Source organism: Castor canadensis, chromosome X (genome assembly GCF_047511655.1).
Source record: "Castor canadensis chromosome X, mCasCan1.hap1v2, whole genome shotgun sequence".
In the NCBI taxonomy this organism is placed as follows: Eukaryota; Metazoa; Chordata; class Mammalia; order Rodentia; family Castoridae; genus Castor; species Castor canadensis.
The window spans coordinates 2,516,879-2,534,690 of record NC_133405.1 but is presented as its reverse complement, the minus strand read 5'-3'; the positions used below and the strand labels follow the sequence as shown (position 1 = coordinate 2,534,690).

General features: G+C 51.2%; 1 protein-coding gene across 1 annotated transcript; it reads left to right on the top strand.

Moving 5' to 3' along the window:
- Window positions 1–8,079: 8,079 nt before the first annotated feature.
- On the top strand, window positions 8,080–13,150 carry LOC141419829 (uncharacterized). The gene has a single exon (XM_074063577.1). It carries the CDS (start codon window positions 8,080–8,082, stop codon window positions 11,899–11,901), a length of 3,822 nt encoding a protein of 1,273 aa, XP_073919678.1. The 3' UTR covers window positions 11,902–13,150.
- The last annotated feature ends 4,662 nt before the right edge of the window (window positions 13,151–17,812 follow it).

Sequence of the window (17,812 nt, the reverse complement as noted above, 5' to 3'; positions counted from 1 at the left end):
CCTTTTCCTCCTCCCCTCCTTCATGGTGACCATTTGTTCATAGGCAGGTTTACAGGCTTCACATTATTCATGTATAGATGAGAGTATCTGGGCTCCACCAAATGATGCTTCCCTGGGAGAGTTTTGGTGCCATTTACTAACATAATGCTTCTCCAAAGACTGGGCTCGGGGGAATATCCTTATTGCTGCTGGAGACTTGTGGGTATTAAGGGTTATTATAATCTCAGTTATCTGTTGCTACGTAACAAATTACCTCCAGTGGTTTACCTGGGCGGTTCTAGCTTAGGGTAACTCAGCAGGTGACAGTCTTGTGGGCAGTCACCGAAGACCTGATTGGGGGTGAGGCAGGCCCACTTGAAGATACTCATGTGCTTGTTGGCAAGTGGCTCAGTTCCTCACCATAATGGGCCTCTCTATAAGGCTCTTCATGGCAGGGTTCTCCACAAAATCAGAGATCACTCAAGGGTGGGGAGAGAACAGGAGAGGAGAAGAGAGGAGAGGAGAGGAGAGGAGAAGGGAGGAGAGGAGAGGAGAGGAGGAGGGAGGAGAGGAGAGGAGAAGGGAGGAGAGGAGTGGAGAAGAGAGGAGAGGAGAGGAAAGGACAGGAGAGATCAAGAAACAAGCTGTGTCTTGGGTTGAGAGCCTACAGTCCTTTAAAGGGGGGAGTGTCAAAGAATTTGTGGCCCTAGATTTTAAATCATGTTTTTGGACATGCATGATAAATCGCGTCAGGTGGCATGAGAGGGGTGGGTTGAAGAAGAGAAAAATACTTGAAGCCAAGGGCTAGGTAGGGGCTCTTGCAATTGTCAAGGCCCAAGTGATCTTGTCAAGGAGAAGTCAGGCTTTGCCTTCAGCCATGGTGGGGTATCCCCTGTCAGACCAGCCAAGGGCCCAAGATTAAAAGCAAAACCTCCAGAAAGCACAAGGAACTAAGCAGTAGACGAAACACCACAGGAGAGTTGACATATGAAGGAAGGGACCAGCAGTAGGTGAGTTTCTTGCTCGTGGGTTTTGTGTGAGAGAGGGCCACAGAGGATGCCATGCTCAGTGTCTAAAACTCAGAGCAGACTTCAGAGTGACCGCAGGAGAGGGAAAGTGAAAGGGCTGGTTGCCGAAAAGGCAGAAACGGACTGTGAGCCCCAAACGTGCTATATTAACTCTGTTCAAATCTCTGATTGATCCCAGAGCTATCCACAGACAGGGAGTGCTCCAAGAAAGAAACGGAGTGAACACGAATAGGAACTCTTCGGGGCACTTAGAATGAAATGAAGCATTGCCTATTCAACACGAAGAAGTTCTACTGAGTTCTCTCCAGAAACAATGGAAGCCAGGGGACGGTGGAACAGAATCTTGAAAGTGCTAAAGTCAGGTGTGAGTGTAGAGGGGACTCTTTAACCCAGAACTCTGTTTCTCCATCCAGGGCAAATGACCTTCAAGAATGAAGGCAAAATGAGGGCATTTTGAGACACGTGAAAGGTAGGAGCACTCATCAGCAGAGCTGTGCTAAAGGCAATGTTAAAAAGAAGTCAGTCATCTGAGGAAAAGGGGAAACCTTGACCTCTGGGTGGAAATGAAGCACAGAAGAAATGAGCAAATATTAAAAATATTCATCTGCTCTTCATTTCTACATAACCCATGGGACGGTTTAAATGAAATTTTAATAGTGCATTGCAGGATTTAAACCATGCACACTTACAAGATCTGATAAGATAGCCTGAAGGATGAGGTGAACTGGAAATGAATCCCAGTGGTGGGAAGGTTCTTAGGTTTATGTGAAGTGGCATACCATGAATCATTAGTGGGCAGTGGAAATGAATGATGTATTTGGTTTTGTCCGTATGGACAAAGAAGATGGTGAAGTCAAAAAGAAGACAATTCAATGAAAACGGAATTCCAAAACATTTTGCTAACCTAGGCAGGAAAGAGGCAACCATGAGACCTAGGTAGATGGGACAGGCAGCAGAAGACTACACCTAAGCCCAGCCCTGTCAAAGTCCCACTACAAATGGAAATGGAAAGGCTTCTGTGTGGGGGAATGGAGATGGGGGGAGAGGAGGGAGATGGTGGTGGGGGAGAGGGAGAGGGTCTCCCATGAAAGTAAGGCAGGTGCTGTGCAGCTGAGCTACACTCCCAGCTGCAATGAAGTTGGACAGGCTGAAGAGCACAATGAGCAGGAAGGCGAGATGGCCGTCCAGAGAGGATGGCACAACGGAGGCTCTTCTGTCCCCGGGAGCGTGTCGCACAGAAGGAGTCCCATGGCGTGACTGAGGACGGTAGGAGGATGCACGAGGATGCGCCGTGCACCGCCCCCATCCCCGTCCCCGTCCCCGTCCCGCTGGGGGTTCTGGGAGACGGAGAGGCTTCTGGGAGCTCCGAGAGCTGCACACGGTTCCAGGCCAGACCGCCTCGACGGAGGCGGGTTCTACCCGCCTTTCCAGCCTCTCCGTGTGGAACCGCGGCGTTACCCCGAGTGGAGAAAGTCAGCAGCGATTGGGGGCGGGGGAGGAGGGTGGGACCCCAGAATTCTCACGGGAGCACCTACAAGGGAGCGCGGAGCAGTCAAGGGCGAGGCGGGGAGCGCGGCTCTGGCGGGCGCCCTGATGGCGATGGCGGTTGGAGGGGGTCCCCGGATGGGGGTCCCCCTGTGGGGTCTGGGCGGCAGGAGGTGGGTGAGCTCCCGGCTCGGGCTGGGGTCGCTCTAGTGGCGGGCTCCTTGGGAGAGCCGGTTGGAGCGGGGACAACCTGGAGGTGTGGGGTAACGGACTGCCTGTCCACCGAGGCGGGCCTGCGTGGACGGGGGACGGGGGGAGGGACAACGGGGAGTCGCCGCCCCGCAAAGGGCGAAGGCGAGCGAGGCCGCAGGTGCCGAGGGCGTTGGGCAGCCGTGCGCATGCGCAAGCTCGCGAGCGCCCTGAGCGGAGGCGGTTGGCGGGAAGGCGGCACGTGTGGGGAGGGCTGTGCTCCAAGCACGTTGGCGGGCTGAGCCCCGGGGCCCTAGCTCTGGGGGCGACCGGGTCCATGGGCTGAGGGGCGGGCCACTGGCTTGGCTGGCGGGGACGCAGGCAGGCAGGAATGGAGGAACTGAGGGCCCCCTGGCTGGCGTCAGCCTCAGTGTGGGGAGGCGCGCTTTCTCCTGGGTCTTCAGGTTGGGGCCCATTTCTGATGCTCTGGGCCGAGACACCTTGGGTGGCGGGGTGGGGATGGGGGTGGGGTAGGGGTGGCGCGTGAGCGGGATAGGATGGTAGACAGTGCCCTGGCTGACGGGTAGGGGCGGCTTCCTGGCCCGCCTGAGGTGACCACAGACAACTCTCTGCTGCTGGTGTGTGCGTGTGTGTGTGTAGGGGTGGACCCGTGGCACCCTGAGTGGCTATTAGAAAGGTTCCAGGTGCCTCTGGTGTCCACCCCCATGACCCGTTGCATTCTTAGTCCTATGCATTAGTTGGGCAGGGGGTTTCATTGTGACATTTCCATAGCTGCTTGCAATGTACGTTGGTTAGATTCATCCCTCCTACATTCTTAAAGCAATTTCAACACCTTTCCTTGTTCTATTTCCATACAGATATGTGAAGTCCATATTGGCCCTCTCCGCTCACCCCCCCATCAGCACCCACCAGCAAACAGGACACCTGTTTCACATTCCCGTCCTTCGTTGTTAAGTGTATATTATTTGTTCATAGGGGTTTCCCTGTGGTAGTTCACACATGCATAGGCGGTACTTTAATCACATTAGCCCCCCCATTACTGTCTCTTTCCCATTCCCCCAGCCCCTATTATTTAACTGCTTTCAGTCTGTGTTGTTATGCCATCTCCACACAGAGATGCGACCTCTTTTGGTACTATTCACTCTCTAGCATTGTCTTTTCCTCTCCCGCCTCCCCCTACTCTCCTAAAACGCTCCCACCGTTACAAACATGTTCTCTTTCTCCATATGCACACATTTATCTTTTAGTTCTAGTCACCACATATGAGAGGGAACATGTGACCTGTGTCCTTCTGAGCCTGCCTTACTCTGCTTAACATGATCTCCAGTTCCATCCATTTACTTGCAAACCACATGATTCCATTCTTCCTGATGGCTGAATATTCCATTATGTAAACATAGCACATTTTCTTCTTCTTTCTTTTTTCTTTTGGCTGTTCTTTACATTTTCATTTGCATGTGTTAGTTGGACAGGGGGATTTCATTGTGATAGTTCCACATATGCTTAAAATATACCTTGGTTAGATTCCTCCCTTCCACTCTTCTCCCACACCCCAGTCTCCCTTTAAAGCAATTACAACAGGTCCCACTCTTCTATTTTCATACAAGTATATAGGGTCCATTGACCGTATTCGCCCTCCTTCCACCTCTCCCCTCACCCTCTCCCTCCCACTAGCTTCCCCTCCCCGAAAAGGACTCTTAGTGCACTCCTCTTCGTCATGTTGCTCAAAGGGGTTTCTCCGTGGTGTTTCACCCAGGAATATGTTTTCTTAATCTATTCATCAGTTGTAGGGCACATGGGCTGTTTCCATCTCTTGGCTGGTGTGAAGAGGGCAGCAATAAACATGGGTGTGCAAGTGTCTCATTGAATCCTAGCTTACCTTCCGTCAGATACATAGCCAGGAGTGGGATCTCTGGATCGTATTGTAGCTCTCTTTTGAGTTTTCAGGACTTCCATACTGCTTTCCATAATGGGTGTACACGTGTACATTCCCACCAGCAGTTTATAAGGGTTCCTCCCCCCCTCCCCACATCTTCACCAGCATTTGTCATTGTTTGTGTTCTTGACGATAGCCTTATAACATTGGGGTATGCTCCTTCTGTTCCTAGTTTCTTCAGAGCTTTTCCCATGAAAAGATGTTGAATTTTGTTAAAGACTTTTTCTGCATCAATTGAGATGATGGTGTCCCTGACTTTGTCCCTGATCCTGTTTATGGGAATACAACAGTATTACCTTTATTGATTTGTGAATGTTGAACCACTGTGCATTCCCAGAATGAAACCTACTTGATCATGCTGTATGATCGTTTTAATGTGTTGTGGGATTTAGTTTGCAAGTATTTCATTGAGGACTTTTTGTGTTCGTGTTCATCAAGGAAATTAGCCTATCACTTTCTTTTTTGACATGGCTCTACCTGGTTTTGGTATTAGGGTAATAATGACTTCGTAGAATGAGTTCGATAGCATTCCTCCCCGTTGTATGTTTTGGAATAGTTTGAGGAGCACTGTTAGTTCTTCTTTAAAGTCTGGTAGAATTCAGCAGTGAAATCATCTGGGCCAGGGCTTTTCTTTGTTGGGAGAGTTTCATTGTCCCCGTTTCAAACTCATTGCTTCTTACATATCTATTTATGTTGTTTGTGCCCTCTGCGTTCAATTTCGGAGGGTCACGTCTGTTGAGATATTTATCAGTTTCTTGTTGATTTCCCAATTTGCTGGAGTATAGGTTTTCAAAATATTCCCCTATGATCTTCTGAATTTCATTGGTGACTGTTGTAATAGTCCCTTTTTCTTCTCTGACTTTATTAATTTGCGTCTTCTCCTGTCTTCCTTTGGTTTGTTTGTCTCAAGGTTTCTCGATCTTATTTATCTTTTCAAAGGGACAGTCTTTTGTTCCATCAAATTGTTGTAGTGTTCCTTGGTCTCCTTTTCAGAAAATCCTGCCCGGATTTTCGTAATTTCTTTCCAGGTACTACTTTTGGGGAATGGCTTGTTGTTGTTTTTCTAAGTTTCAGGTGCAACCTCAGAAGGTCTATTTGAGATCTATCTGGTTTTCAGATGTGGGCACTCATGGACATGAACTTTCTTCTTGACACTGTCTTTGCTGTGTCCCACAAGTTCTGCTAAGTTGTGTTTTTGTTTCACTTGAATCTAGGAATTTCTCAATTTCTTTGGTGACCCATTGATCAACATCATGTTGTTCAATGTCCATGAGTGTGAATGGTTTTTGTAGTTTTCCTGGCTATTGATTTTTAATTTTATTCCATTATGGCCTGTTAGGACACAGGGGATTATCTCGACTTTTTTGTATTTGTTGCGATTCGCTTTATGGCCCGAGATGTGATCTATTTTTGAGAAAGTTCCATGGGTTGCCGAGAAAAATGCTGCTATAGGATGGAATATTCTATAGATGTCTACTAAGTCCATTTCATCAGTGGTATTTTTTAGTTCCAGGCTGTCTTGGTCAATTTGGTGTCTGGATGTTCTGTCTGTTGGTGAGACTGGGGTGTTGCGATCTCCCACTACTATTGTATCTGGACCTATCTGTTCCTTTGTGCTCGGAAGTGTTTGTTTTATGAACTTGGGTGCACTGACGTTTGGTGCATATATATTTAGAATCGCTGTATCTTCTTGCTGGATTGTTCCTATCGTTCGTGCGTACTGACCTTCTTCAGCTCTTGTGGCCGATTCTTGCTTAAAATCTACTTCGTTCGACATGACAATAGCTCTTCCTGCTGTCCCTCAAGTTCCATATGCCTGGTATAACTTCTTCCATCCTTTCACTTTTACTTTGTGTGTGTCTTTGGTTGTGAGATGTGTTTCTTATAAGGAACAGATTATTGGCTCTTGCTTTTTGATCCAATCCGACAATCAGTGTCTTTTGACTGGAGAGTTGGGGACGTTTACATTTAGGGTTAGGATTGAGAGGCATTAACTGATATCCTGCATTTCTACTGTTCTTTTGTCTTCCGTGCTGAATCGGGAAAACTTGGTGGGCAGGCAAGCGGGAGGGAGGGGACGGCCCTGGACGTCAGCAGGGGTAAGGGCTGGGAGACAGAGTCGCTGGCTGAGTGGGAGTGGGATCCCTGCAGAAAGAAGGGGAGGCCATGTGGCTGCCTGGGCTGCCGTGGTGACCACAGACTCTCAGCTGCTACAGCTTGAAGTGGTGTGGGGGGAGGTGAGCTGGTGGGCCTTGGCCCTCTGCCCTTGCGTTCCAGTGTCCCTGTGGGTGTCTGTGTGGGTGGCAGTGGTGGGAGCGGACAGGACCGTGGCCTCTCAAGGACATACAGATTAATTACGGGGCATGTTGCACATTTACTTAGATATACCACACTGCAGAACGTCTTCAGAAGCCTTTCGCTGTGGTGAGCGCCTGGAGTCCCAGCTACTCAGGAGGCTGAGGCAGGAAGACAGCTGGAGCCCAGGAGTTCCAGGTCAGCCTGGGCAATATTGGGAGATTCCGTCTTAAGTTTCTTTGTCATGAATATAAAAGGATTGCACTTTTACTCAGTTCTCTGAACGCAGGGATAATCTGTTTGCATCAATAAGGGATCAACAAGGATAACAGGTCTAAATATTTGCAATCCCGTAAGTCAAATAAGAAACCATAAAGGAGCCTAGAAAATCTTTCGGACACAATAATGAAATATTACAACTTAAATAAAATTAGGGGGAGGCGACTAAAGCAGAAAGGGACCAATCGGGAAAAGGTACGGCTTTAAATGCTCCTATTAGGAAAGAAGAAGGAGTAACAGGATCAATGACCTAAGTGTGCACCTAAAGAAGCTAGAAAAACAGGAACAAAAGTAAATCCAAAAAGAGGCAAAGGAAGAAACTATACGCATAAGAGGTAATCGGTGACAGAAGACCACAAGACAGCTAACACACAGATGTTGGTTCTTTTTCAAAGAGTAACAATATTGATCAACTCTAACAGCACTGATCAAGACAAAAGAGAACAAGCACTGATCTCCACTTTCAGGAAGCAAGGGGGGAGTAATTATGAAGGTCATAGACACATGAAGAAATAATGAAGAAATATTAAGTACAAATTTATACAAAAATTTTGAGAACTTAGAAACTTGGGAATTCCTTGGGGGCGGGGCCAAAAGCAACTTACTAAACTGCCACTAGGTAAAGTAGAATGTAGGACTAGTACTGTATCTAATTTGTTATTTAAACCCGTCCTTAAAACCAAACAAAGTAGGGAGGTGGGGGAGCTTCTGGCCCCCGCAGTGTAGAGGACAACGGTGGGGGACACGACTGGGCTGTCTGGTACCAACATCCCTTTTCCCTCTTTGCACCCACAGGGCACCACAGAGACTGCGACAGTCAGCTCACAACCTTGTCCGATCATGCCCCCTTCCCCCAAGTGCACCGCCATGGCGCGGGCTATGCTGCAGGACTGGTGCAGGTGGATGGGCGCCAATGAGCAGCGCTCACTGCTCATCCTGGGCATCCCTGAAGACTGCCCGGAAGATGCATTCCAGGAGGCGGTGCAGGCTGCCCTGTGGCCCGTGGGCAGGTACCGAGTGCTGGGCAAGATGTTCAGAAAGGAACTCGGGGCCAGAGTCGCTTTGGTGGAGTTTGCTGAATATTTAAACCGAAGCTTGATCCCCCGACAGATACCAGGCCATGGGGGTCCGTGGACTGTGATCTTCCTGCCCCAGGCCCCCGATGCTGAGTTACAGGACAGCCCCGATTTCCCTGCTCAGCCCCAGGGCCAAGCAGTGGCAGGGGCTGTGGGTGAGACAGGGGCTACAGGTGAGGGAGGAGGCACGGGTCAGGATGCCACAGGTGAGAATGGAATACCATACGTACCAGGAGGTTCGGTTGAGGAACTATCAGCAGGTGTGGAAGGAGCTGCAGGAGGTGCAGGTGGGGCAGGGGAGGCAGGAGAATCAGTTGAGAAAGGGCTTGCTGGTGATGCAGGGGAGGAAGGAGCTACACGTGAGGCAGGTGAGGCAGGAGCTGCAGGTGAAGCAGGAGCTGCAGGTGAGAAAGGACCTGCAAGTGAAACAGGAGCTGCAGGTGATGCTGGGTTGACAGGGGATGCAAGTGTGAAAGGACCACCTATGGGAAAGGCAGGAGCTACAGGTGAGAAAGAACTTTCAGGGGAGGAAGGCGCTGCAGGGGAGGCAGAAGAATCTGGTGAGAAAGGTCCTGCAGGTGAGGCAGGAGCTCCAGGGGAGGCAGGTGATGCAGGGGAGGAAGGCGCTACAGGTGAGGCAGGTGTTTCAGGGCAGGCAGGTGATGCAGAGGAGGAAGGACCTACACGTGAGGCAGGTGAGTGCAGAGCTGTAGGTGAGGCTGGAGCTGCAGGTGAGGCAGGGGAATCAGGTGAGAAAGGACCTGCAAGTGAAACAGGAGCTGCTGGTGAGGCAGGAGATGCAGGGGAGACGTGGGATGAAGGTGAGCAAGGACTTGCAGGCAAGGAAGGAGCAGTAGTCCAGGCAGGAGCTACAGGTGAGGAAGGAACTGCAGGTGAGGCAGGTGATACAGGGGGGGAAGGAGTTACAGGTGAAGCAGATGAGAAAGAACCTGTGGGTGAATCCGGAGCTGCAGGTGAGGCCGGGGATTCAGGTGAGAAAGGACCTGCAAGTGAAACAGGAGCTGCTGGTGAGGCAGGAGATGCAGGAAAGATAGGGAATGCAAGTGAGAAAGGACCTGCAGGCAAGGAAGGAGCAGTTGGAGAGGTAGGAGCTACAGGTGAGAAAAGAATTTCAAGTGAGGGAGGAGCTGCACGTGGGGAAGGATCCTCAGTGGAGGCAGGGGAATCAGGTGAGAAAGGACCTGCAAGTGAGGCAGGAGCGCCAGAGGAGGCAGGTGATACCTGGGAGGTAGGAGATTCAGGTGAAGCAGCTGAGAAAGGATCTGCAGATGAGGCAGGAGCTGCAGGTGGGGCAGGACATTCAGGTGAGAAAGGACTTGCAATTGAAACAGGAGCTGCTGGTGAGGCAGGAGATGCAGGGGAGACAGGGGATGCAAATAAGAAAGGTCCTGCAGGCAAGGAAGGAGCAGTAGGCAAGGCGGGAGAGTGTATTGAGAAAGGAGTTTCAGGTGAGGAAGGAACTGCAGGTGAGCCAGGAGTTGCACGAGAGAAAGTAAGTGCAGGTAAGGTAGAAGACACAGGCAAAGAGGCCATAGATCAGAAAGCAATAGCACTTGTGGCAGGGGGTACAATTCAGTTAGGAAATTCAGCTGATGAACGAGCTTCTGGAGCTGCAAGTGACAAAAGACTTGGAAGTGAAGAAGAAGCTACAGGAGAAAACGAATCTGCAGATGAAGAAGGAGCTGTAGGTGAAGCAGAAGCTGCAGGTGAGGCAGGGGCTGCAGTTCAAGATATACTTTCCAATGAAGAAGAAGGTCCAGATGAGAAAGGACCTGCAGGCAAAGAAGGAGCAGCAGGTGAGGCAGGAGTTGCAGGTGAGGAAGGAACTGAAGGTGAGGCAGAAGGTACGGGTGAGGAAGGAGCTGAGAAAAAGGAAGATACTGGAGTTGAGGCAATAGACACAAGCAAGGAAGTCTTAGGTGAGAAAGGATTACCAAGTGTGACAGGAGTTTCATTTCAGGAAGGAACATCTGGAGAGGAAGGAGCTGAAAGAGAGTTTGGGACTGTGGGTGAGGCAGGACCAACAGGTGCTGCAGATGAAAGAACTGCAGATAAGCAAGGAGAGGCAGGAGAGGCAGGAGCTGAAGCTGTGGAAGAAGTCACAGGCAAAGTAGGAGACACAGGTGACAGAGATTTAGGTGATAAAGAAATACCACTTGTGGCAGAAGTTTCAGTTCAGGAAGGAGCTTCTTGTCAGGCAGATGCTGTAGGTGATACAGTAGCTACAGGGGATGGAGGGTCTGTAGATGAAGAAGAAACTTCTGCTGAGGCAGAAGGTGAAAATGAGGCAGGAACTGCAGGTGAGACAGAAGGTGCAGGTGAGGCCAGAGTGTCAGATGAGGAGGGAGCTGCAGGTGACATGGGATTTGCGGGTGTTATAGGAGCTGTGGGTGTGGCAGGAGCTGCAGGGGAGGCAGGGACTGCAGGGGAGGAAGGCGCCTTTGAGGCAGCAGGAGGGACACTTGGGGCAGGAGGATGGAGCCGGCAGTGGAGCCAGGCCCTGCAGCCTGTACTGGAAACCATGGCCTACCAGGAACTGAGAACCTTTTCAGGGACGCAAGAGCCAGGCCGTGAGGCAGAGTCCTTCGAGAGCTGGCTGGACCATGCCAATGACATGCTGTACCTGTGGCGCCACATATCAGAGAGGGAGAGGAGGAGGAGGCTGGTGGAGAGCTTGAGCGGCCCCGCCCTGGATCTCATGTGCGGGCTCCTGGAAGAACATCCGGACACCCCTGCACAGGACTGCCTGGCCACGCTCGTGCAGGCGTTTGGGAACAAGGACACCAAGGTGTCCGCGAGGCTGAAGTTCCTGACTTGCTCCCAGCGGCCTCGGGAGACTCTCTTTGCCTACGTGATGCGCCTGGAAGGCCTGCTGCAGATGGCCAGGGAGAAGGGAGCGATCCACCGAGCTATCGCAGACCAGCTGCGAGCCCGGCAGGTGCTGATGCGGGCCCGGCCGAACCAGATACTCCAGAACAACCTGAGGAGGATGCAGCTGGAGAGGAGGCTGCCTGGCTTCGTGGGGCTGCTGCGGCTTGTCCGGGAGACTGAGGTATGGGAGGCGGCCCTGGCTAGGAATGAGCAGTCCCGAAGAGAGGAAGGAGCCCAAGCGCACATTGGTGGGCTGGCTGCCGCCCAGGCAGCTGATGCTGAACCTGCCTCTGCCATTGATGAGACCTCCCAGGCCTCCCCTGCCAATGAAGATGCCGGTGAGCCTGCTCCTGACCCTGAGCACCCCGCTGAGGCTACCCCTGCTGCTGATGCTGCCACAAAGGCAGGCGCTGGCACTGGCACGGAAGAGGCCAAGGTCTCCCCTGCCACCCAGGAAGGAGACAATGCTTCTGCCTCTGCAGGCCTAAGCCAGGCAGGTTCCACAGAGGCTCCTGGAGGCCCCACCGCAGCCCAGATGGGCAGGGCTTCTGAGGAAGGCCCAGGGGTGCCTGGCTGGGGGCTGGAGAGCCTCACCAGGGCAGGAGAGCAGGAGGCCACTGAGGAGCCCACACTGGAGGAGCTCCAGGCCATCCTGGAGGAGTCGGGAAACGAGGATGGGGCAGGGGAGAGGAGTCACTCCGAGTCCTTTCTAGGCAAATAGTCTCAGAATGCCTCTCCTCCCAGGCAACAGAGCCCTGGAAGACGAAGGAGGCGGGGCCGGGGCTACCGCTCCAAAACAAACCCCTGTGTCCCCAGGGCCACCATCATCCCCAGCCCCTCTAAGTGTCCAGAATGACCACTATTTCCATCAAATGGGGCAGAGACAAGTGTCTTGCCCCATGGCACATCAACCCCAGTCTCAGCTCCAGACCTTGCCGAGTCAGGCAGCCTACCTGGAAACGCCCCTAGGGGGCCAGCCCTGGCCTAGATGAGGGCTCCCGAAGACATCTGCCTCTCACACAAGACTGGGAGACAAGTCAGAGGGAAAGAGGCCACCTGAAGGGTGCCAGCTGCTTGGCTCTCCCAGCAGGGAGACCCCACCCCATCCCATCCTGCATTCCTGGGCAGGCTGCTCCCTGTCCTGGGAAGCCCACCCTTATCTGCAAGCCCTTTAAGTGACCTGGCTGTCAAGCAAGTAGCCACCCCCACACTAGCCAACCTTCCTGTGCAAAGTGTGTGTGTCAACCCTGGTGGCAGTCCTGGCCCACCCGGTCAGACACCTCCACACCCGGGCACGTGCTGTGAGCTTCCGTGCCACCCAAGGCTCTGCTCACTCCTGTCCAGTGTTGTGAGCTCAACCTCTGCTTTCTCAGTGTAGATCAAGGCCAGCTGCCTTTGGACTGTTCTAGTAGACATGTGTGAGTTCTTTTCTGAGCAGTCCCTCCCCAGAAACCTTGAGACCATTCTGTCCCAGGTGCCCAAAGAAAGGGTAGATGGCAAGCGAGTGGCTGATGCTCACTCCGAGACCATGACTTCGGCCTCAGCTAGAAAGAACTGGAGCAGAGATGGGGAGGGGAGGCTGTGTTTTGATGTTCCACTCCTGTTGTTACCTGTGACTCAGTTTCTTCAGCTTGGTGGGGTGTTCCCTGCTGTTCTTTCCAGTGTCCTGTGACTGTCCTGTGCATCCATAGGGCAGGACCAACTCACAGCGGTTTGTCCCTGGGAAGGGCTCTTCCCTAAAGTGACTGGGCATTGCTGGAGGCCACGGTCCTGGCAAGAGGCAGATCTGGGGCCCTCAGGAAAGGAGAACGTGGCAGGAAGGCCCCGGGGTGGGGGACAAATGAGGAACCTCGTCAGGAGCCCGGGACCTGTGGTCTCAGGTGGTCGCGGGTAGTTCCTGTCTGTGATGTCATCCCCTTCTCTTCCATGGTTTCAGCAAATGTTTGATGCAATAAATTTCATGGATGTTCCCCCTGAGTCCCTCCTCTGCTGGGATGGGAGGGGCGATGATGGCCGGGTTAACATTGGGGAATGGGCAGGGAAGGGACCCTCAGTGGGGGGCTGTAGGATGCTCTGGGTGGGCGGGAGCCAGGTGACAGGATGCTGGTGGGTTTGGGGAGCAGTGGCCGCCTGGCTTCCCAGGGCACAAACGAAGCCCCCAGGAAGAAGTGGGTTAGGCGTAGAAGGGAGCCAGTGTGTGACACAGCAGACACCACCCCAGGATCCTGGCAGCAGGGGACAGGGGCCTCAAGGCATCCAGACGGATGACCAACGTGTGCAAGACCAGGCAGGCAAAGCAGGTTAGGGCAGAGGTCCAGAAGGGCCCGGGCATGAGGTTAGATGGCTCTGCCGGCAGGTGCTTGCAGGAATCAAGAGGGCAGAGGGTGGAGTTCACTCACCCACCCACCCACCGGGTTCAGCTGACCCTGACAGTCACCCACAGGTGGCCAGCCCCATCCGACACACCACAGGATGTTTGAGGATGGCGGGGTGTGACAGTGGGCAGAATGTTGCCCTTGAGACAGTGTGTGGGTCACACAGTGTCTCATTGCCAACTGGTCACTTTCCAAGAGCTCCTCCACGCTTGGGGGCCAGGACAGGAGGGAAAGGGCAGGCAAGGGGCTAATCCAGTCAGCCCATGGGAGCCTTGGGCAGAGTGGGCCTGCGCACGCTGTGATCCCTGAGCTGGTGTGTCACTGAGTGTGACTGATGCTGTGTGCATTCAGTTTTGAGACCTGGAAGGATCAAACAAGGGAGGTGGGAAAAGGTTCCTGGAGGCACAAGTCACAACCCCAGCAACACTGAGCAGTGAGACTCTGGAAAGCCCCAGCTGCTGGGTGTCCAGCAGGGCCATCTCTGCCCCCTTCATCCCTGTCCAGCCCTGGGATGTTCCAGTGTGAGCTCCACATTGTGTTTGGATGCATGCTGCTCTCAGGTGTCTTTGGGCAGATATTATCTGGAGACAGGAAGACCCACCCAGGTGCATTTCTGGGCCTCTGGTGTGTTGAGCCCCCTCCTCAGGTCATCTCCTGCCTTCTTGGTTCATAGAGGACTCGGGCAGCAGGTGGGGGAACCCAATCGGGAGCCAATCCTGGTGGGTGAGGCCGAGCAGAGGGGACAGAGAGTGGCCCTATGGCAGGAGTGTCTCCTGGGCTTTGATTGATAGGCACTTCCAGGTCTGAAGGGAAACATGGTTTTGGTTTTAATTCTAGGTTATTCAGAAAGTAAATGCATGTGAGTCCACGCCTTGTAACCATATATTGAGGTCATGCTGCAGACGGATAATAAGGACGAGGACAAGCTATGGGCCATGGGATGACCTGTAGTGGAGTCTCCCTCCAGCTGCTGCCTCCAAAGTGTCTTGCTGAACATCTGGCTTCCACTCGCTCCTAGACTTATGGTTGCCCAATCTTGGAGCGTGTGCGAATGTTCATTTGCCGTGAAGAGGAAGATGCTGTGGAGTGGTCACTTTCCAGCCTCACCCCCTTAGAAGGGTGCAGCTCCTTAGAAGGGGCTGTCCACAGGATGAGGGCCGTATCTAGCCAGACTGACTCCCCACACTCTTAATGGGCCTGGCCATCAGCAGGCACCTCATTTCCAGCCCTCAGTCCTCTCCTGTGCCCGTTCATGGGTGACCACCCAACCTCCGGACCCCTGACTGTTCACCTCAGAGTAATTCAGGCCAGGGCTGAGTCCCAGGCACCTGCTAACCACTACCTTGTGCCTGGAGATCATGCCGGTGTCGCTGGGGCTTGAGCTGTGGGCCCCCAGGTCCTCCCGCCCCTGCATCTCTCCATGTGATGTGCCTGGTGTCATCTGGTCCTGGCAAACAGACAACTAAACTTCCCATGTCATCTCTAGATCAGATAAGACATGACTTCCAGTCCTTCCTTAGGTTTAGTGTCTAATCTTTGCTCAAAGCAATTATGGACGACTGACTGCCACCCATCAACATCCCTTAAGATTAAGGGACCAAAGTCATTTAGGGGGGAAATGCGGCAGCATGGATGAGGGAGTATGACACATAGAAAACGGCAGCGAGGAATTTACAAATAAGCATTGTACTAAGGGACAGCTTGATTAAAAACACACAGGTACTGCTTTCTCTGCTTTAAGCTTTACACTCCCTCAACAAGCTGCAACATTTACTGAAAAAGAAAAAAGAAAAAAAGGGGGAAAGAGCAGCTCTCTCTGACTTTGCCCGCTTGCCCCAAAATAATTAGTGTTCTCTGAGAACTCAGCAAAGATATCATAAAGAAAGACACTCATCCTGGGAAAGAAGTCTAGGGAAAATGACTTCTCCGGGCACAAAAAGTATTTACAAAGATGACACCTATTTAAAGGGAGGGTCCTCTGAAGTCTCTGGGCCCAGCTGATAAAGCAGGGTACCAGCAAAAATGACAAAATAGGCTCATTGTCAGAACAAAGAGGAGCACTCTTTCCAAAGACAGATTTGAGCCAAATCCCCAACCTGCGTTTTCACCATAAACACCTGTGATGTTAGAGCACTGGTCGCACCTGTTATCAGATGTGCCCACACCCATGTCTGGGCTGGGTACAGGTTTCTGTCTTTCTTATGTTTACTAGTAATTTATCTTGCTCTCTTCCTGGACATCTCTTTGGGTGTGTGTGTGTGTGTGTGTGTGTGTGTGTGACAACATCACAAACTCGGTGCCCAAGGGCCAAGGGGAGGCCTCCTCCCTTTTGGAGACCTCCCTCCCTGGAGTGTCACTGGTTCTGGTAACATAGTCACCAGGCTGTAGTTCAGTCTCCCGTGCTCATTCATCATGGCCGACACCTCTGGCCCTCTATAACCACTATTCTGCTCTCCATTACTATGAACCTGACTTTTCTTTCCTGTGGTGCTGGGGATGGAACTCAGAATTTTGCACATGCTAAGTAAGAGTTCTACCAGCTAGTTACATGCAGGCCATCTTTTTTTTTTTTTTAGACACCACATACAAGCAAGATCATGCAGTACTTTTCTCGCTGTGTCTGGCTTATTTCAGAATTATGCCCTCTTGTTTTCAGTGACAGGACTTCCTTTTTAAAAGATGAACATTCACACACAGGTATACACACATCACATTTTCTTTATTCATTTGTCAATGGGCACTTAAGTTGTTTTCATATCTTGGCTACTTTAAGTGGTCCAGATATCTCTCAGAGACTGTGGTTTTATTCCCTTTGGATGTACACCCAAAAGTGCAATTCCTGGATCACGTGTTAGCATCTATGCCCAACTAATTTTCAACAAAGGTAACAAGAATGTACAATGGAGAAAGGGTAGTCTCTTCAATAATTGGCGTCAGGAAAGCTGGATATCCATGTGCAAATAAAATTAGACCCTTCTGTCTTAACACACAGAATGATCAAGTCAGAATGGATAGAGCACTAAAACATAAGAACTGAAACTGTAAAACTCATAAAAAATAGGGAAAGTCCTTTGCCATTGTTCTTGGAAATCATTTTTAAAAAAAATATGATACCACAGGTACAAGCAACAAAACCAAAAATAAACAAGACTACAACAAACTAGACAGCTTTTGCACAGCAAAGGAAAAAATGAAGAAAATGAAAATGCAACCTATGGAATAGGGGAAACTATTTGTAAACCATGTTTCTGATAAAAGGCTAATATCAAAAATATATAGGGACTCACACAAGTAAATAGCAAAAAAAAAAAAAAGACCCAATTTTAAAAATGGGGCAGTGTTGTGAAAGACATTTTTACAGAGATGCCAGCTGACACGTAAATAGCCAAAGAGTTTTATGAAGATATTCAACATCTCTAATGACCTAGGCAATGCAGATCAAAACCCTGAAGAGCTATCACTTCATACCTGCTAGGATTGGGGTTATCAAAAAGATGAAAGACTAAGATTTGCACTCCCCTATCCTTCCACCCTCCCTGTCATCACCTCAGACCTTCCCTTCAGCTTCATGGAATCCTTTTATCTTTCTCCATTCAGCACCTCTTCCTCAGGACTTTCATCTCTCTATCACCCTTGCCAGGCACTTTCCTTCCAACTCCAGCCCCTCAGCTCCGCTGCCATAGTCACTAAAGCCTGAGGCTCACTGATCCCACTGAGGGTGCTTTGGGAGCTCAGGGACCCCAGAAGCAACCACTGGAGGCCAAAAATCCTACTTTGAAACTCTTCAGGTATCGCATGCACTCAGATAGGCCTTGGAGACACCCAGATTTCTGCTTGGCGCTTCTTCAGTGCATCACCCAAAATTTGGTCAGCAGCCTCAATAAGATAATACATAAGAGCAAAAGAAAATCTTGGGTTTTTGTTGGTGGTGGGACTGTGGTTTGAACTTGGGGCTTTGATCTTGCAAAGCAGGCACTCTACCACTTGAGCCACACCTCCAGTCCATTTTGCTGTGCTTTTTTAGGGATGGAGGTGTCATGAGCTATTTGCCCAGGCTAACCTTGAGACACTGTCCTCCTGATTTCAGCCTCCCAAGTAGGTAGGATTATAGGCTTTAGCCCCCTGCACCCAGAAAGAGCAAAAGAAATTCTTAAAATTCTCCTCTACAGAGCTGGGGGTGTGGCTCAGTGGTAGGGTGCTGCCTAGCAAGTGAGAGTCCCTGCGTTCAACCCCAGCACCCCAAAAGAAAAATCTCTA

Bases quoted from the DNA above. Each gene is read 5' to 3' on its own strand.
- LOC141419829 (XM_074063577.1), top strand. From the start codon at position 8,080: ATGGCGCGGGCTATGCTGCAGGACTGGTGCAGGTGGATGGGCGCCAAT.